General features: G+C 28.2%; 1 protein-coding gene across 1 annotated transcript in view; it reads left to right on the forward strand.

The window, feature by feature from the left end:
- Positions 1 to 7,965: 7,965 nt before the first annotated feature.
- Positions 7,966 to 24,442, forward strand: part of LOC136986729 (branched-chain alpha-ketoacid dehydrogenase kinase-like) — a 36,932-nt gene continuing 20,455 nt past the window's right edge. The window contains exons 1-2 of the mRNA XM_067284319.1: positions 7,966 to 8,373; positions 11,380 to 11,448. Coding sequence (XP_067140420.1) covers positions 8,182 to 8,373; positions 11,380 to 11,448 — 261 coding nt within the window. The 5' untranslated portion in view covers positions 7,966 to 8,181. The remainder of the gene's footprint in view (positions 8,374 to 11,379; positions 11,449 to 24,442) is intronic.

Raw genomic sequence — 24,442 nt, forward strand, 5'->3', positions numbered from 1 at the left:
AATTGCTTCTTACTCTGTGAGCGTTAAAAAGACATATTCATATGAGTTCGGCGATGAACTGTAATTTGGTAGACAACCAAATTATAAACGACAAATAACGAAAAAAAAAATTGCCTAACATATCCGAACCGAACCATTCATAAAGATTTTTGAACTTCAGAACTGAACTCGAACCCTTATTAACTCACAATGGCAAATTGACACCTTTGCTATCCAACCTTAATCACAATTGTTTTTTTTGATTGTTGTTCATATAGTAGATGCACTAGAACTGCCATGTTCAAGATTATCCATTATAATGGCTACCTTATTAAGGACAATATTAATCAAATATTGCTAATCTACTAAACATTTCTTCTAATCGTCCCGAAAACATGAAACAATTAGAAGTTATCGATCATGACATCTGTCTAAAATATGTAATCAGAAATGAAGTATATTTTCCAGTTTTTGCTGAATTTCTGCGATCAAAGAGTTCAAAATAATTATTCACCAAGATTATAAACAGATATCCTGGTTGATAATTCAATTTATTGCCTGTCGTATTGTGTTATTATGAATAAAGTACTAAAATGAACTTGCACTTTTTGTGAAATAAATTAATTAATGCATTGAGCTACTAGGAAATATTGATAGTTCAACAAGTCATTGATAACACTGTTTAATGAAATGATGAAAAGAAAATTCCGAATAAAGTGTAATATTCTAACTCGGCATCTCTAAAACTTTCAATGCTGTATTCAATAAATTTTAAAATTATTTAATTTATAAATTAATTAATATTCATAAATTATTTTTGTTAATGATTTGAGAGTTATTTGCTTAGTCAATTTTGTCGCAATAAGTAAGCTTAAACATATTTGTAATTTCATTTTGCTTTAATAAAATTAAATATGATTGCATTACGGTTATTTAGATTTAACTAATTTTAATATAAATAAATTAAAATGAAAATGAGTTTAGAATATTAAAATGTAATAAGTATTGGTCGATAAAATATAAATCTTTTAAGTATTTTGAAAACACGAAACTTGCATAGAAAATATTTGCTTTTTTTAAATCATTGAACTTTTAGCTGTTATTAAATCCACTTTTCTTTCTCTTTACAATATTTAAATGTGAGTCTAAAAAGAATTATTTCAATTAAGTTATGAATTATTATATGAATATATATATATATATATATGGTGTCTATAGATGGCTGGGCTGGGCGTTAAGAAGCGTGAGGGACGGGCGCCACATATACCGGTATATGAATAAGTTCCCCAAAGTAACAAGAAAACCATACAGGAAGTAAGAAATGGAATTCGAAGGAAGCTTAAATCTCGCAACTGAAGCACAATCTGCTTCTATGTATCAATATATAAATATATATCTGATGATATGATCTTGTAAGGAAAACCAATTCTTTAAGTAACTATGACCTGTTAAGCAATCCAAGATGGTGAAAGTCTGTATCAATCTTCTGCCGCGTGGTAGTTAATAATAGTCTAATAAATATTATTAAGGCATCAAAAGGCAGCTGTTCACCATGTTATATATGTCAATCTATTTAGTAAGCTGACATATATAGACTGCTTTTTTTTTAATTATTATTAAGTGAAGTCCTAGTTTCATTTGAAGGTCTCATATATTTATAAAATGTTGAAAATGTTCAAAGTTTAATAAGAAATCACGTAGACTATAACAAATTTTAAAGAACCTAAAAATTCTTTATAACTATAAATATGTCATAACTTTGAGACTTATTTCGTAATGTATAAACAGTAAAACATTGCAATATTTTACGTTAAAAAGCGCTTTCGCCTATTTATTTTATGGCTTCGTCAGTTAATCGATATTTAAACAGATTCAATATAAACTTAAAAACTTTATAACTAGATTATAAAATTCTCAATGTAACATTTCAATGTATTTATTTGAAAAACTGTAGTACAGAAAACTATATTATACCAGAAAAAATAAACAGATTTAGAAAATAAGTTCATAGAGTTTCTTATCAGTGTTACATTTTTACTAATTAACGATGTTATCGGAAACCTAACCTAATTTTTGGTTTTTCTTTATACATTTTCTTCGGATCTACAATAAACTGTTTATATAGAGTTTTTAGATAGCAGAATATTCAGTATTCTTTTCTCAAACAAAATTAACTAATTGTTTATGAGTAATTTATTAAATACTGGTGAGTAATTTAATCCACAAACAGAAGATTCTCTCGTTTAAAATATAATGTGTACGAACTAAATAAAAATAATTGTTTATCCCCGAAGTTTATATATGCTTTATGATACCAAATAATGATTTTGACTACATATTATTCAGTTTTAATAATTAAAATACGTTACAATTGAAATTTAATAAGAAATTTAAACCTATTGTCTAAAATTTCCATTTTAATTTATACTTTAAATTAAATTACTATTTTAAATTTACTCATTTACAACAATTCGTGCGAAATGTTAAAATTTTAACAGCAATAATAAGTGCAGTATATACTGATTCAAAATTATAAACACATTAATTAAAGATGATCTTTCGGTATGATCTAATTTATCAAAATTTTGCGTAATTAATTTCAACATTTAAATTCTAAATTTAAAAATTTAAGTGTTGAAATTTATTACGCAAAATAATCTATTTAATTCTTTCATTTATAACATAAAATCAAAAAATAATTACGCAGTTTAGTAGTTTTTTATAATTAATAATAATATTTGTAAATGTTATAGAAAAGTTTTGAAATACAGTGGTGCCTCATATAACGTACTTAATCCGTTCCAGGTGCACGTTCGTTAAGTGAAACGTCCGTTATACGAAACGCATTTTCCCATAGAAATACATGTTAAAATATCTAATTCGTTCCGCAGCATAAAATAACCGTACTGTATCATAAAAAATGAACATGGGGTGCGTTCTTTTATTCCTCCGAGTAACTCTGCGCGAGCGAGATCCGTTTAAAAATTCCTGCGGAACGCGTTCCTGAATTCCGGTGGGAGTGCACGCCGCATGGCTCAGATAGTTTCGTTTCCGGGTCCATTATGTGGTTTTATGAATGAAAATTTAGAAATTGTGAAAGCGCGAATTAGCGCACGCGGTGATATAAGCGTCTTTACGAATTTTTTTCGAGGCTATTTTGAATGCTCTTTCAACAAATAATCCATTTTATGGTTAAATTTTACAATTGGGATCCTTCTTTTGCCTTTTAAAGCTCATATTTTAGAACATAGATTCCTCCATCACGATACTATCGATAGTGCGGGCGCCGCCATCTTGTGCGGGCGCCGCCATCTTTCTTTCACCGTCGTTCCTAAATGCCTACAAACAGCAGCGCACTCCCGTAGTAGCGGAGACGCAGAGCGACCGCTATTAAAGAACGCACACATGGAGCAGTCACCAATTATGCCGGAAAGTCCGTTGTTCGCAGCCAGGCCGTTGCTCGAGTCACGTAACGGCCAAACAGAAAGTCCGTTGTTCGCAGCGTCCGTTATTCGAGGCGTACGTTATACGAGGCACCACTGTATTGATAAATAGCTGTGTAAATAACACCGGAAAACAAAGCTGTAAAATTAGATAAAAACGTATCGAGTTATTATAATAATAGAAAGACCGTAATTAGAAGTAAAATGTATTCTTTACAGGAGCTGTCCATAAATTATGTAACGTAGGTGGGTATGCAAGCAATGATCACGATGCAATACAAGGGGTGCGGGGTGTTTACGAAAACGTTACATAGACTGGTGTGTTGTTTGTTAAATACAGTATGCAAAGATTAAGCTACGGGTAGTTTTCCCGCCAAATAGCAACAACTTCTCAGTTTTGATTATAACTTTTGTCGTCTAATTTATCAAGAAAAAAAACCCATAAAAGTAAAAATTTTTTAATTTAAAATAAAACACTTGTAATTTTATAATAAAAAAACTTAATTAATAATTAAAATTTTATTTCTTATCTTATTAACAGTCAAACAATGCCTATAATTCTTTAATACAATTGATTTGGTTACGCTTAATGCATTACGTGATTTCGGGGTCTGTACTGTACTTTGCTACAGCGTTTCAGGGTGTGGGATAGTAGTTAAAAAGTAAATAAAAATAGCGTTAAGCAATTTATGGACGATTCTACATTAAGTGAAAATAAATAATCCTTTCAGACTCTGGAAAGGTATGAATAAAATTTACTTTATGACGAACGTGCAATCGTGAATTTTTTAGTTTTGCAAATCAAAATGCATTTAAAATACATAACATAAAGCAATAATATAAAAATGATAAAGGTATTTTTTGTCAAAAATGCATAAAACTAAACGAGAATGTCAAATAAATTGTTTTAAAAGATTTCTTTTCAATTAAGTTCATTAGTGATGATTGATATTGATTCATTTGAATATTGAATTAGTAGTTAAAATTATTTAAAGAAGAAGCTCCTAAGTTGTTTATTATATACTTCAATTTAAATTTAAAAACACAGAGAAAGATTTGAACTGAATGTATGAGCTTTTATCTAAGTGTTGCAATATGACTTTATTATTATTAAAATAAATAAATAAATAAATAATATATATATATATATAATATATATATCGTACACTATTATTACTTTCATTATTACTATTATATCCGGATAACTGGTTTTGTATAACCCCGTTCTAGAAAGCCTTGAACAAATCAACTGACCCGATAAATATAGAACGGGTAGGAATTGAAGTAAATGACGAAATATGACGTCATTCTTGGCAAGACTCAACATTACCACTACATAATTTTTCTTTGATCTAAATTTAAATCTTATATAAGATAAAAACATTTTATTTAAAATCTGTTTTAATAAGTTGATTTTAAAAAATGACTGTGCTTTGCATGATTACTTCGTAAACAAATGACCCAAGGATGACGCACGCGGATCATTGGTTTAATTACGAAAACTTTACACTATCAATCACTATCTCGTTATTACTATAAATACTTTATTTTTAGTTACAGTTTATTTGATTTCTTAATTACAAAAATATATATATACATTCATTTTTACTTGAAAAATATTTTATTTAAGACACGATTCGAGTTTATTTCAATTATTTATATTCTCCAATTTAAGACACACTTATCATAAAATCGAACATTTTTTTAGAAAATAATCCTTGGAAACTTATGTTTTGTGAATGCAAATGGCTTTTACATTAAAATATACTGTATTTTGTATTGCTAGTCCTTCGAGAAAATAAAAGTTTGCTGTAAGTTCTTGAAACTTTTACATTAAAATCCTGTTAAAATTTAGAAGAAAGTAGAAGAGCGAGTTTATAAAATTTTAATATGACATACATAGATTTTTAAAACAGATAAATTTAATGATTCAAACAAAATAATTTGCTTTACATTTAAATAAATTCGATATAATATGATTGAAATTATTAAAGTTATTATAAATTAATTATTCTAGTTTATAAAATATAAGTGATAAGTAATGTCGGTCATATGCATCTACAATTTCTCAAGTAAAAAATTTATCTGATTACGAGTCAATATTTTTTTTTTTATTTTACTAGAACTGTTGTAATTTTTTGCTTGACGTAAAATATCCATTATTGTATATATAATAGTAAGCAAAAAGAAGTACTGTATTTATTTATAGGTTATCGAAAGAAATAATCAAAATTTTATGAATAATTATTTATTTTATTAATTTTATACTATACAAAAATTATTTAAAAATAATTAATTAATGATTGAGATATATTGCAACATTAAAATAGGCTTATATAGTTTAGAAAATTTGAAAATAGAAAAAAAAATTAACTACAATTAAAATTTCATGAAAGTTCTATGTAAAAATGAAATAAGGATTATAATGAAAATATTATTTTACATTATATACAAAAAAGAATGATTTAACTTGTCATAGAAGTCGATTTAGAACATATTGAAGATAGATATCCTCAATATTTTTTCTTTCGGTATGAAATTTTTTTTTTTTTTTTTTTTTTTTATATATGAGAAAAAATAATGCAAATTTACAATTCAAGAGCATTCGGAATAACTGAATTTAAGTTACATTATTTACTAACCAATTGTATACATTTAAAAATTACATTAATCGAATGATAATAATGCAATAACAGATCGTAAGTGCCTGATAAAACAGTTGGTTTTAGTATCTGTGCCTTGGTTTTGGTTACGCAGAATAAGGGATTCAGAAATACAAAGAGGGGAGGTGCAGAAAAGCTTTACGAAAATTTTTAATATGTAAGCTACTCGGCTTTACTCGTAAAATCACTCAGAAGGTGGATGCAGCTGCGTCCTGCGCATTTTCCTAAATTTCCTACCCCTGTTAGGCATAATACCTGGCACTAATATTCAATGAGTTAGGCCTATTAGACAGGTGCACAAGCACAGGATCAAAGACAAAAGGGCCCTCCAGATGAGGTACCAAAAAAATTATCAGTAGAATATTATATTTTCACTTTTAAATTTTAAATTTTGTCGCCATGGGAGCCGATTTCGTAAAGTTTTTTGTTAAAGTTAAAAATTAATTGACCATTTCTATCGAATTTTTAATTTTTCTCCCCCCCCAAAAAAAACGAGGGACCAAAGGACACACGAAAAGCTAGTTACGGCACTGCTAACATCGACCGAATTTAATAATAATTCAATTAACTTTTTTATAAATTCAAAACATTTCCTTTATTAAAACAATTTTCAATTGAAAAGCTTCTTCATAAATGATAATACGACATTCAAATGTATTAGAACTCTATTAGAATACATTAAGATTTAAATTAAGATTCATGAAATCATTAAAACTTTACTATCCTAATCAAATTATACACAAGAATATGAGTGTAAATTGCACTTAAAACTAACCAGTTCTAATATTTAACGTTAAAATATAGATATTAATTATTAAACTGGAATTGAAATATTTTAAAAATTAAATAGATCAAACACTTATTATAATGGCTTAATTAATTTGGAATTTTAGAAAAAAAAAAAAAAAAAAAAAAATTTATTCAAATAATAGTAAAGTGTCCATCTATTATTTTTCATTTAAATGAATACAGTATAAATACGTTAAGTTTCCTTTATGTAACTGATGTGAATGACATAAGCTAATGAACGAGCACACTCCTAGCCAACTATTAATGCACATGTAGTGAAAACATTTCGGGGAATCAGTACACTGCAATATCGAATATTTAAAAATCAATACGAAAATAAATATTTTAAAAATAACTTCTGCGTTACTATTGACGAAACCCATCTATCAATGAAAATTATAAATAATAAACGAATAAATAATTATAATAGGAAAAATATTCGAAAACGTATGGCATATTTTAATGATTGTGTTCATGTTCCAGTAAAAGTTCTATGAACCACATAAAAAAAAGAACAAAGAAGGATGTTAATTATACCGTTCGGGGAAAATTTTCGAGAAAACTACCTGTACACTATCGTTTATGCATCTTAAAATGCTCCAACCACCATTTATTTTTATATACGATGGTTTATAATGTTTTTTTTTGTAAATTTTGGCAATCTTTATTATAAAGTCTAAGCTGAGAAATATTAATTATATACGTAAATATACATGTATTGTTAAAATACCGCGACATCCATAACTCAAATGATAAAGAATGCGTTCAAATTTCAGATTTAAAACATCGCTTTAAAATATTCTATCGTTTAATTATTATTATAAAAAAATAAAATAAAATAAAATAAAAAGAAACATTTTAAGCCATTCGCTAGCCACGACGATAATGACCTTTTGTGGTCACGTGATAATAAATATTTTTATTAATTTATCATATTTATTGCCGTTTAAAAATTTTTTGGAGTAAAAATACGAGTTTTTAATTATATTTGATAATAATCTAGAAATAAATGATTATATTATTCGAATATTTGGAAGAATAAAATTGATCGTCTATTGGTTACGTGTTACGAATCACGCTTCTCCCACTAATCGTTCACGTGATCGCTCGACGCATGTCGGGAAAGAACGAATTTAAGAAGAAAAGGTCGTCGTTTCGAGTATAACGAAAGGGTTTGTTTCTGGAATGGCTTTAAGTTATTCAATTGTATTACAGTTTTGCCAGAAAAGACGACGTTTTTTTTGCATTATCCGTGGTAGTTGAAGAAATTTATTTATTATTTATCCCTAAATTTTATTCACTAATAAATGGATCCCGTTAGAAGCTCATTGGTTCGCAATTTGAAAGAACTTTTCGGCGAAAAAGCAAGATACGGATTGTGTATTAATCAGTGTTTGTCTTATGTACATAACGGGCCCGAATACAGCCATCAGAGAGAAAAACTCCGCACCGTTCAGTCGTTTTATAACCAATCTGCCATTGATGTTGCCGCTGCAAAAGTGAGTGACGGCTTCCTATTATTTAACATATGAAATCGAGCTTTTTCTCGTGTTCTTTTTCATTCATTCCCTTTATTAAATAACTTATTTGCTTCGCATTCTGTGAATATTCTTCTTCTTTTCTAAGTAAAATTGGATAAAATAATTTTTCATATTTAAAGATATTTACCTTTTCTTCACATTCTTATGATTAAAATACACATGTTTATCAATATAATTTTCTTCTTTTTACATCAAAAATTTAACAAAAAAAGGTTTAATTTAGATATTTTGTTACATTTACTGTTTGAGCAAAATGAAATGTGTTTAGAGATGAAGAAGAGTATTTTATTGTTTATATTCTCTTAATTAATTAATGAAGGTAACTTATAGAAGATATATTTTCTGGGTGTTATGATAAAGAAGAAACTTTTAATAACTAGGAAGTGAAAAAAAAATAAGATGATTGTGATGATTTTTGTTTGGTTTCTTTTAATTATGTTAATTTCAAAATGTTTAAATATCGCTTCTGGAAAACATTTACTCTTAATTCTAAAGCAGGCCTGGCCAACCCGCGGCCCATTGCGTTAAATGGTGTGGCCCGCTAAGCGATATTATATATCTATTACAACTTTGTTTCCCATTATGTGTTATACCAAAACAATTAAATAAATGAAAATTTGCATGTTTCATTGTTATAATGTGCAAGTGCAAGTATGAATACACTCTTGGTATAACAATAAAATCTTATTCATTTTGTATTTGTTTTACTCCTTTAGAAGCATGTTTGCCTAAATTGTGGCCCACCCTAATGTTACATGTGATCAAAGTGGCCCGCGAAACAATTTGGGTTGGCCAGGCCTGTTCTAAAGGCTGGTTCAGGAAATTATTTAAACTTGTTTTGTAACAGATGTGTGGAATAATATTAATCTTTAGACATAATTTGTTCCGGCTTGGAAAATCTATTAGACGAGCCGGAAAACTCGGGTATTCTCAATTCGTGGTCGTTCATGGGGAAAATATCCTAAATAATCAAATTCGTGTAATAAAAAATGAAGTATTCGAGTTATCTTAAACGTATTTTGGAAAAGAATGCATAATTCTTTGTCTTTCTGATATCTGTTAATCTTAAAAATATTTATATAAATATATGAGATATATTATCATCACACATACATAAATCTCATAAATCATACACTTCATATATTGTTTGAGAAACCAACTCAATTCTGTTTTTTTTTTTTTTTTTTTGTTATATGATTTATATATTTAATATAAGCAAGCTACATGAAAATACATATTGCTAAGCTCTAAGTTTTAAAATGAGTTTTATTTTTATTGGTGATTTGTTATAAATTTCAAAGTTTGGTATGTGACACATAAAAATAAATATAGTAAGATTGTGTATGTTGTATCTACACAATGTTACTGTATTTACTTTGGCACACAATATGTACCAAATTTGAAATTAATAATAGTGACTAATAAAAATAAAAATAACTTTACACTTCAATTATTTTACACTTAAAAAATTTTAATAGAATATTTATTTATATTAAGTAATTATATATTTTCATTAAAATAAATAGTAACTTAATGAAAATATAAGTATTGAACTGAAACAGATTGTAAACAAAAATTAATACATTTAGGATCATTTAAAGTAATATAAATTTATAACATATTCGTTTATTTTTCAGCTTATAAACCAAAAACAATAAAAAAAAAAATTAAAATCTGGTGTAAATTATTGTAGTGTGATAACATAAACTTTGATTTGTGTATATAAAATATTAATCTTTTTGATGAACCAAGTTGTGAATTCATGAATCATGGTTGCATAATACACAATGCCTTATCTATGACAACTACTTGAGTTTGTTTTTCTTTAACCAGACTAATGTTTTCTAGTTGAACATCATATTTCTATAAAGAATACAAATATTGTATTGAAAGTTTAAAACTACTTTGATTATACCAATGCAATTTATGAAACATACTTTATATTTTTAGTGAATATTACTATTATTTTACAGATAAAAATATTTTAGGAAATCTTTACCACTAATAAAAATACTGACACTTACACTAATATAATTAACTTCAAGAAATGAGAATGATATTCTTAAATACCTCAATAAATTCTTATAAAATACTATGCAGTTTTATTATTAATTTTGTCTGTTTTTTATTAAACAATTACTAACTTAAGTTAGTGATAGTGATTCTTCAGTAATTCATTTTCTTGACATCAATTAAATATGAAACAAATATTTCAATTGGTATGTCAATGAAATGCATTATAAAAATATGACATGGTTCAATTTAGTCAGATGGAAGATAAAACAGATACATAAATCCATGAACAGAAGATATTTTATTGTATCATTGATGTACATGTTGTTTGAAAAATGTAAAAGTTATATTAATTATGAAATTGTTTTTCGTATAGTTATAAAGTATCATTTAAAAAAATCAGAGTTAGATGAAGATAATTTAGTAAATATAGATATTATATGGAAATCAGATTTATATATTTTCAACTGCTGACATTTAGTGTGTACTTCATGTCAGTTTTTAAATTTGATTGGATGAATATTTTAGTTTTACACACATTTTTATACTACAATTTCATTTTAATGACACTTGACACAAATAATAATTTTTGATTTATCTTTTCTGAAGTTTTTATTTATTATAATATTTTTTACCGTATGTTAATAACAAATATTCAAACACTGAAATTATGAAGCAAAAATAAATATTTTAAATTTCTTCTATGCATATTTTTATAATTATTTTATGGTGATGACATTTTGGAATTTTTTTTAATAAAAATGAGGAGTTTTTTAAAATACTATCTATATGAAATTAAAGACTAACTATAGAATATTAGATTTTTATACAAATGGTTCCATGATTACTTATTTTTTTGTTTTTTTAAATTTATTTAAAATAAACTAATACTAAACTTTCTGTTTAAAAAATATTTGCTATATATTATAATCTTGGTATTGAAATTTCCAGCCTTCAGTTCGATTGACTCCAGCAACAATTTTGTATTCTGGACGAAGTCAAGATAGTAGCCATCTTCTAGTAAGTTGATTTTTGTAATTTTTAATAATTTATTGTTTTATAGCTAAATATTTTCAGTTTAGAAGTTTCTCAGTTTTAAATTATACGGTGAAAATTCTGTTTCACCTGCAGCTGTTCTACAAATTTCCTTATAAACTTCAGTTAATGATAAAACAATACTAATGTTTTATCATACTGATTTCATCATAACAATCGACCATACTAAATATTACATACTATTATCTTAAAAACATTTTTAATAATAAATTTTTCAAACTGGTTGGAAAAAAAATATTTAGCTGGTTAATTGAACATCTTGAACCAGCTTGAGAAGAATACTGCTTGTTATGTTGTTTTCTTTATAGCATTTTGACTAATATTTAAACCTTTTAAATGACTATTACTCAATGTCTGTTTTTGTCTGGGTAATTATATTTATGATCATTTGTATTGATGATAGTTTTAACCTAGTGACCAAATTCTTACAAACTTGTAACTTTTTCCCATATTTTATGTATCTATTTTTGATTTGTTGTTTAGTTATTTTTGCGTTATTAAATTCAGGCCAGTTTAGTGTAAATTTGTTGATTTTATACTATCTAGATATATAGTATTATTTTCAGCCATTTTTAATATTGTTGGAATTTACAAATTTCATAATCATTAATTGAATAAGTTTAAATTTTCTTTAATATAAAAGAAAAAAGAATACTCTACAAAAATTAAATTCAGAATTTTTATGCTTGTATTTAAATGCAGATTAAAAATGTTTGTCCTTGAAATATCTTTGCTTGTTTTGTAATCATGATAAATTTTGAACTGTATAGTTAATGTGTTTGTTTATTATGTAGAGTTAATGTTCAGAAGTTAAACAAAAACAATGAATGCTAGAAAATTAATATTTATTTTACTTTACTTCATTAATTTCAGATTCTGACTCTTTCACTGGGACTGCAAATATAAGAATAAGATTTTGTGGTCATCCAGTTTATAAAACTTTTTTCTATAAATATGAAATAACAGTAGAATTAATACTAATATTTTTTTTTTTACTGTTATAAATAATTAAACCTACTGGTGGTCTCTCCATACTGGATCGGTCTTTTCTGTTACGCAAGATCTCAGAGTAGGGCATCTCCTGTAGGCAAGGGTAACATTACGTTTCTTTGCGATGGTACTGTATAAAGACCTCGAGGGGGTTGAAAGTAAGAGGTATCCTCACATTATTCATCTTCATGTTCAACCCCCTCTTGAGGTCTTTATATGATACCATCTCAAAGAAATGTAATGTTACTCTTGCCTACAGGAGATGCCCTACTCTGTTCATTTAAACCAACATTTTAATTTTAAAATAAATACCAGAAGCTAATTAAAATAAGTATATTATAATTATTTAATACTTTCAGAGTATAATTTTTAACTTTAGTTTGTAAAAATGTATTTTTGAAAATCTATAATAATCAGTTTTTTAATATTTTATATATAGTTGATTTTTTGTATTTATGAAATTGATTTGCTGTGTAATGAATACTAAATTGGTTATCAAAAACATTTAGTAATTAAATAAAAGTTAGTGTTTAATGACAAAATTTGGACAATTAAAACACTAACTTGTGACAAACTCAGAAGTTAGTGTTTTAATTTATATCATCATCTATATATATATATGCAAAATTATAATTACGTAGGTGTACATATCTAAACTGAAATATTTGTTTGCTTTATTTCTTTTACTTGTAGAAGATTATTTGATAAGAGTTTACTCTTAATATTTCATATTTTCAAAAACTTTAAAAGTACTGTAAGTATAACTAAACATTATCCTAAAATTTGAGACAAGAATGTTATATACTGGTAATATTCAAAAATTTTGAACCAACTGGAGAAATATACCATACAAAAAACTCACCTTTAAAATCTAGCAATGAATTTAATAAAATAATAATGTTTTTGACCAGTTTCACTGACCTCCTTCAGTTACAATAGAACAGAAAAATAGAATGTGAATACAAAAATTTAAAAACGCAAGAACAATTGTAAAAGAACAAGAATTCGAATACAAGGACATTATTTTAAAATAACTAAATAAATAACAGCAGTCGTAGGTGAAATTAATATAAATAAATAAAGAAAGAAAATAAAAGTAAAAATAAATGAATAAATATCCTTTCAATAAAATTAAATTTTGTAAATGGACCACCATGCTGTAGACAAGTTGTCTGCATCTCTGTGGTTGATGAACATGGATTTTCATGAGCTTTATAAATTTCCAATTTTTCTATATATTTCATGGTGTGTATATTTAGATGTGGGTCTGATGATGGTTGCTTGCTCCCAGTTTACTGTTGTATGTTTGATATTGCAAGTAAGCTGCCAGTATTGCATTATTGAGATTTATTCAATTGTCTACTTATGCTCCTTGAGTTGTTGTAAATTACCCCTAGTGGCACTCACACACACTAGTTTCGATTTGGAACGTTTGTCAATTATTGGGATGGAGTAAATCCCCACAGTCAAATTATGGTTATATGATTGCGTCGATATATTACCACATTATTAGCTCTGGCTGCTTTCTTATGTATCATCCTTAAAGATGGATATAATTTAAGACAACCCTTCATTTCTGGTTCATTGATGCGTGTTGACATTTTGATGTTTGAAAGGTTGCAATCAATTTTTGTATTATTTTTATCCGATAGGCCTGTTGCTCTGTGATTTTTAAGATATGATTCAGCTCTGTTACTGTGTCCTGGAATTAGTACAGTGGGTATATGCCCCTCTTATTAAGGATCTAAAGGTTACAAATTTGATGTGCCAGGGATCGACTGAGTTGTATGAAATTAAAATAGGTTGAAAACAAGGTTTTCTGTATACCTTGGTCCAAATTTTGTCATATTTACAAGAGATAAAAATGTGGTAATGTTTATTTAGACATTTGGGCTTCTATCCAGTTTTTTAATTGCAACAGGAAAAAATTTATACTTAGAAATCATAATTTTTCTAATTTATTAATAAATAGCCAATGAAAATGATAACCAGTTCTAGAAATATTTAATTACCCTTTAAATTAAAATAATTGTCTAAATAAATTTAACAATTACATCCTAAAGAGTCTTAACATTTTAGATCTGTTATATGAAAGTGCTTTTTATAAGATATAAATTAAGGTTACAAACATCTGCAATCACAATGTATCTATTATATTTTTATTTCATTAATAAATTTTACAGCTTATGTTTAACAGCATGCATTGATTTAAATTAGTTAAGTATTTAATTTTTTCAGTTATTATTTATAAAGAAATTTAGCAATATTGTTTGAGATCCCGGGGAGGTAAGAGGAAGTCGTACCTCCCTTTCTGGCGACTCACTTGTCAAGGATGGCTGTTACGTTGACGGCTTGTTACGCATTACGCGAGTGGAGAAGGAGGAAGGATGAAGGATGGGGTCAACAATAAGGCGAAGCCGACAATCAAGAAAGACACCATTTTATAACAAAACAAGATTTATTAAAATCGAAACGAACAAAACTACACTTTTACCCTCATATACAAAAAAAAAGGGGGGGCAGAGAGAGAGAGTTTACAAATATTTGTCCATACCTCTATAAATTCCGTAATAGACGGAGTCCGGTGAATGGAGTCATAGTCTGGACACGGGCACTTAAAAACTTAGAAACTTTTCGGGTCTGGGTGATGGCGCAGTTCACGTCGTACTGGAGAGACAATCGGAGAGCCCTTTAGGGGGGAAGGAAGTGCCTTTTATAGATTCTTGATAAGAAAACCAGTCACGTGATCGACAATTAGGGCAATAGGTGTTCCCAGGATTCAAAACAAACGACAGGCTCGGACGCTAACTGTAAATTATCATGCAAGTTGATCTACCGGCTGCGAGGGAATAATGTCTTATTGACAGATAGGGGATGATAGTTGCCAGTCAAGGGTCAACATTTTTTTTGGTTATGGAATTTTGTTGATTAAGCAGTTGTATATCAGGAGTGAAATAATTTAGAAATGTTAAAATTAACTTTCAGATTTCACAATTGTTTCTTTATCTTTAGAAATGCCTTTTAATAAAATTCAAATTTCAAGAATGTTTACAGAAATTATTTTTTATAACAGTGACAATCAACTACTTTTTATTGAACCCAGGGTTCCATAATGAGATGTGAAAATAATAACAAAAATTTCTTAATTTTTCAACAATATAGTATCTTTCTTATAATTAAGACAATTAAAAAATCTTTATTGCATTGAAATCTTTTTAAAAGCATTCTTTATTTTTTAAACTTCATTGTTTAATATTCTGCAAAAGAACTCAGACACAGCAAATTCTAAATCAGCAAAGTTCTAATACCCCAGCTTTGAAACGTCATAATAAATGAGAATTTTTGATTTATGATGATTTATTGTTATATAAATATTGCATGTTATCTCCATGTAATGGAAAATTAATTCTTATAGAATTAAAAATCAATCAATAAACTTTTAGTTGTTTTTATATGAGATAATTTACATTGTTTTTCAGATTAAATATAATTAAGAAATTTTTTAAATTAAAAAGCCAAGTAATATTTTAAAGGTTTTATTGATTTTGTAATTTGATTTACAGTTTATAATAAAACAATCCACAATCAAATGATCTATTACTAATAGTTAATTTTAAAAATAATATAAATGTTTGATGTGATGCAAAAGATAACTTCATTAAAGTATTTTTTTATTATTATATAAAATGCTTGTGATTGAATTTATGGAATCAAACTTTTTATTTGACAATAATGCCAACAAATCTTGAATTTTACTTATCAAGCTAAGTTAATATAAACAGTTATAATAAAGTCGGTAAAATGAATGGATGACAACATAATGGGAGTAAAGTTTATTTTCTAAATGTTTTCAAGATTATACAATTCAGAAAATAAAAGTGTCTGAAAGAGCTTCGGTGCATTATATTTTAATACAAATATTTTAAAGAATGATTAAATGGACGTTGAATGTAGGGAGGATAAACACTGACTCCAGCAATTTGCATTTTTCACCAGATGTCTTCTGGTGTTTAAAAACTAAACTATTTTATCTAGGTTGTTTTGAATCATTCTGGCATATTGTCAGCAGTAAGATTGAAAGCAATAGGAAAAACAAAGGTTTCTGTTGCATTTCAAATTGAAATTTCAAAGCCAATATAAGTTTTAATCCATTATCATATGTTTTTCACGTGAGAATTCGGAGAAACTCATAAATGTAACTGATGGACAGAGTGGATTCAAATGCTAAGAATTGGCAAAAAAGTTTCCCAATTGTCTGTCCAGCTTTACATGAACAAGTTATGCTGTCAATTTTATAAGATTTTTCCTTAAAGTTTAAAATGCCAGTAATTTTTGCAGGATATGTGTCAAAACTGATGTTTGAACACATACATATAGAACAATCTCACTCATTTGTTTCAATAATATCATATAAAATGGCATGTCATTTTATGTGCTATCATATATGCTGCTTGTAGCTGTTTATCGAGATATTTTATAGGATATTAATATCTAATGTAAAATATCTTGATAAAGAGCTACAAGCAGCATATATCATTATATCTGACAGTAATATATGATTAATTTTATGTTGACTATGTAATTTCAGGGCTGTGTGACTCTGGTCACAGATTCAGGATGGAAATAGTTTATTTCGTTTAAAGATTATCTTTTTTCCTGACATCAGTTGGGACGCAATTTTTCTTTTCTTTCCTAATTCACAATATTTTGAAAATTATATCGATTCGAGTGGCTTATAAATCTAGAAGGGATTTGAAATCTTTTGCAGATAAGACAAAAGAACTAGACCGGAAACATCTTTATCATATATAAACATATTTATTTAAATTCAATATTATAAGTGCTTTCAAAAAATAATAAATATAAACACAACACAAATGTTAAACTATCTCTAAAATATCAAGGGTCTTATCAAATAAATCTACTATAAGTGTGCTTTTTCTTAGCTATTTTACTGACATATCAAATTTAAAATCAAAGAGAGGGAGTTTACAGGTTTGCGAAAATGCAATACCTCATTTCTTCTGAGTCATCGATGGGGTTGGCTGCATTTTTCTGTATTTGACAAGAAAACTCCTTTTTTATTCGGACACCAACTTTCTTGAACATTGTTTTCAAATCCAGTTTTCTGGGTGTTGGTGTTGATCTTATTTGTAGGATATTCGTCTGACCAATCATTTGGAGCTATTCAAGTCACCAGAGGAAAGAAATAACAAGGAACTTCCTTGTGTAGTTGATATCAAAATCAACATATCTCATCAGGAACTTCCTTAAAAATCGAAAGGTTTGTTTGTGACTAACATAAATGTTTCCTGTTTAACAAAATTTTAAAATTTTCTATTCAGCCTAAAATATTGACCCTAGATTCTCACACTATAGTTACAAGCAACCCAGATAAAGTAGCCATTTGTAAAAATACTGCTTCCTGTATAGTTCATGAAAAATGTGAATAGCCTACAAGTAAAGGTCTGTTGTTAAGTGTATGCTTCAGTCTTTGTGGAACCTTTTCATCAATGCAGACTTTTTAATTGTTCTTTAAAATATTTTTGTATTAAATAAATTATTTTTTTAATTCAATATTCTTTAAGTGTAAATTTTACATTTAAATTTTTTTTTTTTTTTTTGTTAATTTTGTTTGAAGTGTATATATCTTCCATTATGGCTTTCATTTATTGAGATATTAAGTTGGTAGCATAATCATGAATTGTGTTAACAGCACAATATTTGAAAGCCAAAAATCCAATTATTGAGGGAGCATGAAGAACATAAGTGTCAGCAATCATTGGTCAAAGGATCAAAGTTTTTATGCTGAAAGAATTGTTATAAGATTACATTGCTTGTTTATCCAGAAGACTATATCATCATCTGTATAAACAAGCAATGTAAAAATCTAAAAATCTATATCCATAAATTCAAACAGATAGCATAAGTCTGGTTTCCTCCCATGTCTTAATGAATTTGAAACCATTCTGACATTTAATATCAGTATCATATTCAGCTATCTTTTATCACTCACTATATTATTTTGGATCAGTTTAAACAGATTTCATCAAACAGGTGTAGACACTTTTCATTTTATACTATTTATTGCTGAAATTTATTAATATAATCTTGTCCCATGACTTATCTTATTTCCAAATTTTTACTTCAAACGCAAGTCATTAAAAGAGTCATGTGAATCTTTGTATTAATTTTTGGTTGCATTAGAACTATTAAATAAAAAATTTTCTCTTTACACACTGTTGTATAGAGTTACTTTAATTATGAACACTCACTACTTTGAGTAATTTTCCCATACTATATTAAGGTGATTAAGTAAATGTAAATACACTGTCACTAACAACATTAGTGCTATGCTACATCAAAATCAAAGCTTAACTATCAAAAACAATTATCATGTTTGTGTGCTATTACTGTATTTGTGTTAACGTGTAGATGAAAACTTTTAAAACTTTTCTGATTTTTGTAGTATGACATAAATGTGATTTAAGAGCTGTTTCTAGACTTCGTAATATATGTAGTATGATACCATAAATATTACACAACACAGGACAAATTAATACTTTATCCATTTGTCACAGATGTTTTATTTCTTAGGCAACTTTTGTATACTTACTGATTTTATGAGTGTTTTATATGTAGTGAATGTTTGTTTTAATTGATAGATCTATGATAAATATGATTTTGTTTTATTTGTTAATCAGTGTGATATCTGATATATTGTAATGAATTTTTTAAATCTGTAAATAAAGCTTTCATAATATATTTTATATCAGTGGAGTGCCGTCATTGGAAGCGATGGAAGCGCTGCTTCCACCTTCCAATGACCTTCCCTTGTATTTTATAAAATATAAATTTTCATATTTTAACGTACTTTGCATTAATTAAAATTAATATTTTATTATAACCGCATTATGTATCTTTTACAAATTTCTATACTACATGTGAATAAAACGATAAGATTGTTATTGTATATTCGAATAATTCGGTGGCAGAAGGAGTGTCGAAACTGGGTCAGTTTCCAATCAGCCAGGTTATATAGGCATTGTCACATGCGGTTTACAGAGCACCAACCTCACCCGGTTTAGCTGGTAGAAGCAACACACGCATAAAGAGTCCTACTTTATATCCCGGAGCAGTTGTGGGCTGTTAGCCACTTGCCTGTCAACTTCCAAGCAGCCAGATTATAGGCATTGGCGCATGCGCTTTACAGAGCACCAACGTCACGGTTTAGCTGGTAGAAGCGACACACGCGTAAAGAGTCCGACTTTAACAGCCCACAACCGCTCTGGGATATAGCCGCCTGCTAGATATTCGGCCACCCTCGCCCGATTTATGTTAATCATGAGCAGACTAGATCAACGGCGGACAACCCCCGGCTCGCGGGCCAGCTACAGCTGGCGAAAAGTTTCTATTTGGCCCGCGAGATCTTTAATAGATTATTAAATTGGAAAAATAACTAATTAATAGTTATTTTTCCAATTCTTTGTAATTTTCGAAAACGATAAGAGAAATAAATGTAGTAATTAACTTTTTATTTATTTATTTCATAATTGCAGACTAAAAATATTACGAGTCACAAGAAAGCGTCAATTAACTACTACAGCCCGCGGAAAAAACGTAAAGTTTATTCTGGCCCATGTTATAAAAAAGGTTGCCCATCCTAGACTAGATTTATAACTTAACCCAACCGATAGGAATTTACTGGCATGTTTTTATGATAGTTCTGTATAGTTGACAGGAGTTTTTAAAAAATCCGTTAAAATATTTGATACATTTATTCCGCGTTTATTCTGCTCTCCCATCTTATATTACTTACGGATTTCAATGTTAAACCGGTGATATTACGATTTAGTATGTTCCATCTGTAAGGGGATGCAGAAAAAACGTGTACAATTCTAATACAGTGTTAAAAATTAACTGTTACTTTGGCAGCATCATTTACAACCAAATTTAATGAATGAGACGTACAATGGTACAAAAAAAGCTCTAGAATTTATTTTCCTTAAATTTACGATTTATGTATCAGTTGTCATAAAAATTCCTTTCCACTTCTTTTTCAAGACTACAGATATTCAAGTACAAAGTAACCGGTTTCAACTTATTTCTACTTAAGAAGTAGTTAAATAATTAAGCGATTAGGGAATTACAAACATAAATAAAACCCTGATGAAAGAGCTGAAATTTTACTTAAACAGAAGCTTAACCGAACCAATCTCTTGCCGAGTACAGTGGGGTCTGATCTCTTCATAATATTAGATGTAATAAAGACAGAAATTTTTCCAGTTCAACGAGAGTGACCGAAAAGTTGTAAATTTTGGAAATTTCCGTGAACACTTTGTTCTGAAACGAATTAGTTAGAAAACGAACGACGGACAATCTGTTAAGTTTAACATATTTAGATTTTTACAGCTGTGGTGAGAAACGTTTAAAATCTACAACAACCCTGTCGCGTCCTCTGATATATACTAGTGACGCGACAAAAGAGGCATTTGACATTGACTGGTATCGGCACCCTCGGGATTTGGCATGGACACACCTACCGGGACTGTCTCTGATTCCATTCATTAGCCACTCGTAGGGAGCTACAGTATTTCACTAAGTGGATTGTTTTAAGATTTAAAAAGTAAAGAATATTTTGTTACTTTTATGTACGTTTCTTCACAAAGTTATATTTAATTATAAGTTTCATTAAAAGTATATTCATACAATTGAAGAATTTTTTGTACTAGGTTCGTCACACATTTTGTTTTACCAAGTAAGTTTTTCTGATAATTTTAATTTTAGCCCTTATATCGTGGCTAGTGATTCAAAAATTTATTTTAAAAAAGTTTTGGCTCGAGACCGTATAATGAAAAAGAAAACATTATTAAAAGAGAAAGACCAATGCCTAAATTAAATATAAATACGTCAACAAAAAATTTCGACATTTCGGCGATAAAATTTATGACGAATGACGATTCTTTCGTAAAATTGAAGCAATTTGGAAATCAAAACGGAATAGAATTTAACATTGGTAGACAATATAAAATAAATATTGAAAATTATAACAAGATAATTACAATTAATAGATATATCTAAATTAATGGATGTCATATGTTTTTTCTCTAAGCAAGAATTGGCATTTAGAGGGCATAGGGAATTTATTGAATCTAATAACGGAGGTAATTATATTGAACTTTTTTATTTATTAAGTACGTCAGATAATCTATTAAAAATACATTTAAAGAAGTATACGGTTTTTACTGGCTTATCGAACAAACGAATACGAACGGGCCCTGACGCGCAATTAATTGATTGCCCCTGAAAGTCGGCTTCTTACAGAAACACAGCTTCCCTATCATCAAATGTCACGGCACGCCACTGTTTTATATGTATTGTTTTCTAATGTAGTCTGTGGTGTGTATTTATAGTATGTTATCTGAGTATGTAATTTGTATGGGTGCAAGCTTTTGATTTATTGGGAGGGATCTGAGAAGGTATGACTGCATTTCCAATGGCTAGTTTGATGGGTAGTGGGTGGGCCCACGAATGCTCTACAGTGGTTGGCTTTTTATATATTGTGCTATGTCTAGATAAGTTGTAAGTATAAATAATATATCATTAAACTTTCATACAAGAGTTATTGTTTTATGCAAAGGTAGTGTTTCTTATAGTTTGTGCAAAACAGTTTACTATGAGTGTTTTGCAGAAACTACAAGAAATATTTTAGTTCAGATTTTACCTGACAAAAGGTTAACATAATCTGTATTTTAAAACAAGTATGTGCAACCCTTTCTGGGGATGGACAGTTTTTGCTTTCAAATTAAATAATATTTATCATTGTTTTTCTTCATTATCATACATTATAATTATTTATTTGAAAAAAACAATACAAAGCAATACGGAAATATAAACAACTTTACAAACCCGATATGTATCGGGTTTGTAAAGTTGTTTATATTTATATACATATATTTGCCTTGCTGGGTATGTGATGGCTGTCTGAATGCCTTGTGTGGGAGTTTACAGGATGAGGGTGCTGAATGCATCCCCAGTTGGCACCATAGTAATTGACAATGGTTATATCATAATGTTAAATATATTAGAAGAGGAGTCTGGGCAGTGTAACTGGCAATGCACCTGCATGGTAAGCAGCAGTTGCGGGTTTGAGTCCCACTCTGGGCCGATTCTTTTCTTCCAGTTTAATCTAAAATTATTTAATAATTATAATTATTAAATTTAATATGAGATGACACCTAACATCTCCCTCTAGGACCAAATTTATTTGTAATTTATAATTATTATTGCCAAATTATAGCCTGATGGTTTATCGCAGTTGAAAGTGAGTAATAAGGAAAATAGGAAAAAATACAATATAACATTTCACTATTTTGAGCACTATTTGACTTGTCATTGAAATCTCATATTGCAATTCCCTTTCATGATCACTGTCTAAAATTTTTCTGCACTTAGGTTGCCTTCACTTTCATCTTGTATAATAGATTTTAGCATTTTGCTTTTTTTCTTCCAAATGATTGTAAAGAATGCAAGGCATGTCTTATAGTAGGATGAACCTATAAAAATACTTGCAATTAAAAGTTGTATGGTTCATTTTTACTACTAATTTAATCTATTCCTGTAGTAAAAAGTATAAAAACATAAAGTAACGTAACTTATAATTTATTAATTATCTGTAATACAAAATAAATGTTGACTTTTATTCAAAAATAAATATTTTTTTAATTCTTAATGTTTACTAACAAAATAGGGAAAGAAAAGTAAAAATAGGAGGAAAAACTGAAAGAATTACTCACATATTTTCCATACATCCCACCATAACACAAGCAGGCACAATATGTAATGAGAATGGGTTATTCATATTTCTTCTAAAAAAAGCAACTGTTTTCTGAAACCATAACACTCCTTACTTCAGTTTTATTTAATGCATTCATCCTTTCAAAAGTACACTTACCTTTCAGGCTGATCACATGCACTTGAAATCAGTGATTTACATAAGAAAAATATATTGTCCTGAGGACAGGGTTGTGTCTAACGAAAGGTTACCAAAGCTTTGATTTTTCTTCTAAAGAATAGGAATAGATAAACACTTACTCAAAAACCTTTTAAACGTGCAGCCAAATTTATTAACTTATTAACGTTGCCTTCACTTCATCTATTGAGAAATATGCAGTCTCGGAAGAATTGAAATAGGAATAATAATAAAAATTTCTTTTGTCATCATCAGTCATCAAAAATACAATGTAATCCAAACATTATTGTATTTTTGATAGGGTGTGGACATACTTATTAGACAAAACTGTTTAAAGCATCTTTTAGTCAGCTTAAGGCAATTTGAAGACTGTGAGAGAAAGGACTTTCCAGATTAAGATGACCCTATTTAGTATTAAACATGCATGAAACAATGGAAAATTTTACTAATGCTATTTTGTATTCCTATATTTTGTCTCGTTTATTAAACCAGCACACAAAATGGAATGCAGTGCTGAAAAACATATTCTTTTAATTGAAGTTATACTCTCCATATAATTTTAATGAGAAAAAGAATTAAAATAAAAGCATAGGTGAAAAATTGAGAGAAATTTTAATAAAAGTTTCTTTTCCAAATTGAATTTCCAACTAATCTTACTAAATGATAAAAACATGATATACAATGGTGCCTAAATTTCAAATTTAATTTATTTCAGGGGACCAAAATTGATCTATGAATTGTTCAAAATCCAAATCAGCTTTCTGCATTAGAAATAATGGAAAGTGAGTTAATCCCTTCCCAGTCTCTAAATATTACCAACTTCAATAAATTTAAACATAATTTAAGGTAAAAATAACACCGTTGAATACTCTAAATAATAAATTAAAACATAAACAATAAATAAATACTGTATAATGAAATGGAATTTGCATTTCCTATACCTTAGTGAGGAGTGATGGTGATAGTTTCTTAAGATCACTAAACACCTGCTTGGCT

The sequence above is a fragment of the Centruroides vittatus genome, unplaced genomic scaffold (genome assembly GCF_030686945.1).
Source record: "Centruroides vittatus isolate TY-2023 unplaced genomic scaffold, ASM3068694v2 scaffold_1167, whole genome shotgun sequence".
NCBI lineage: Eukaryota > Metazoa > Arthropoda > Arachnida > Scorpiones > Buthidae > Centruroides > Centruroides vittatus.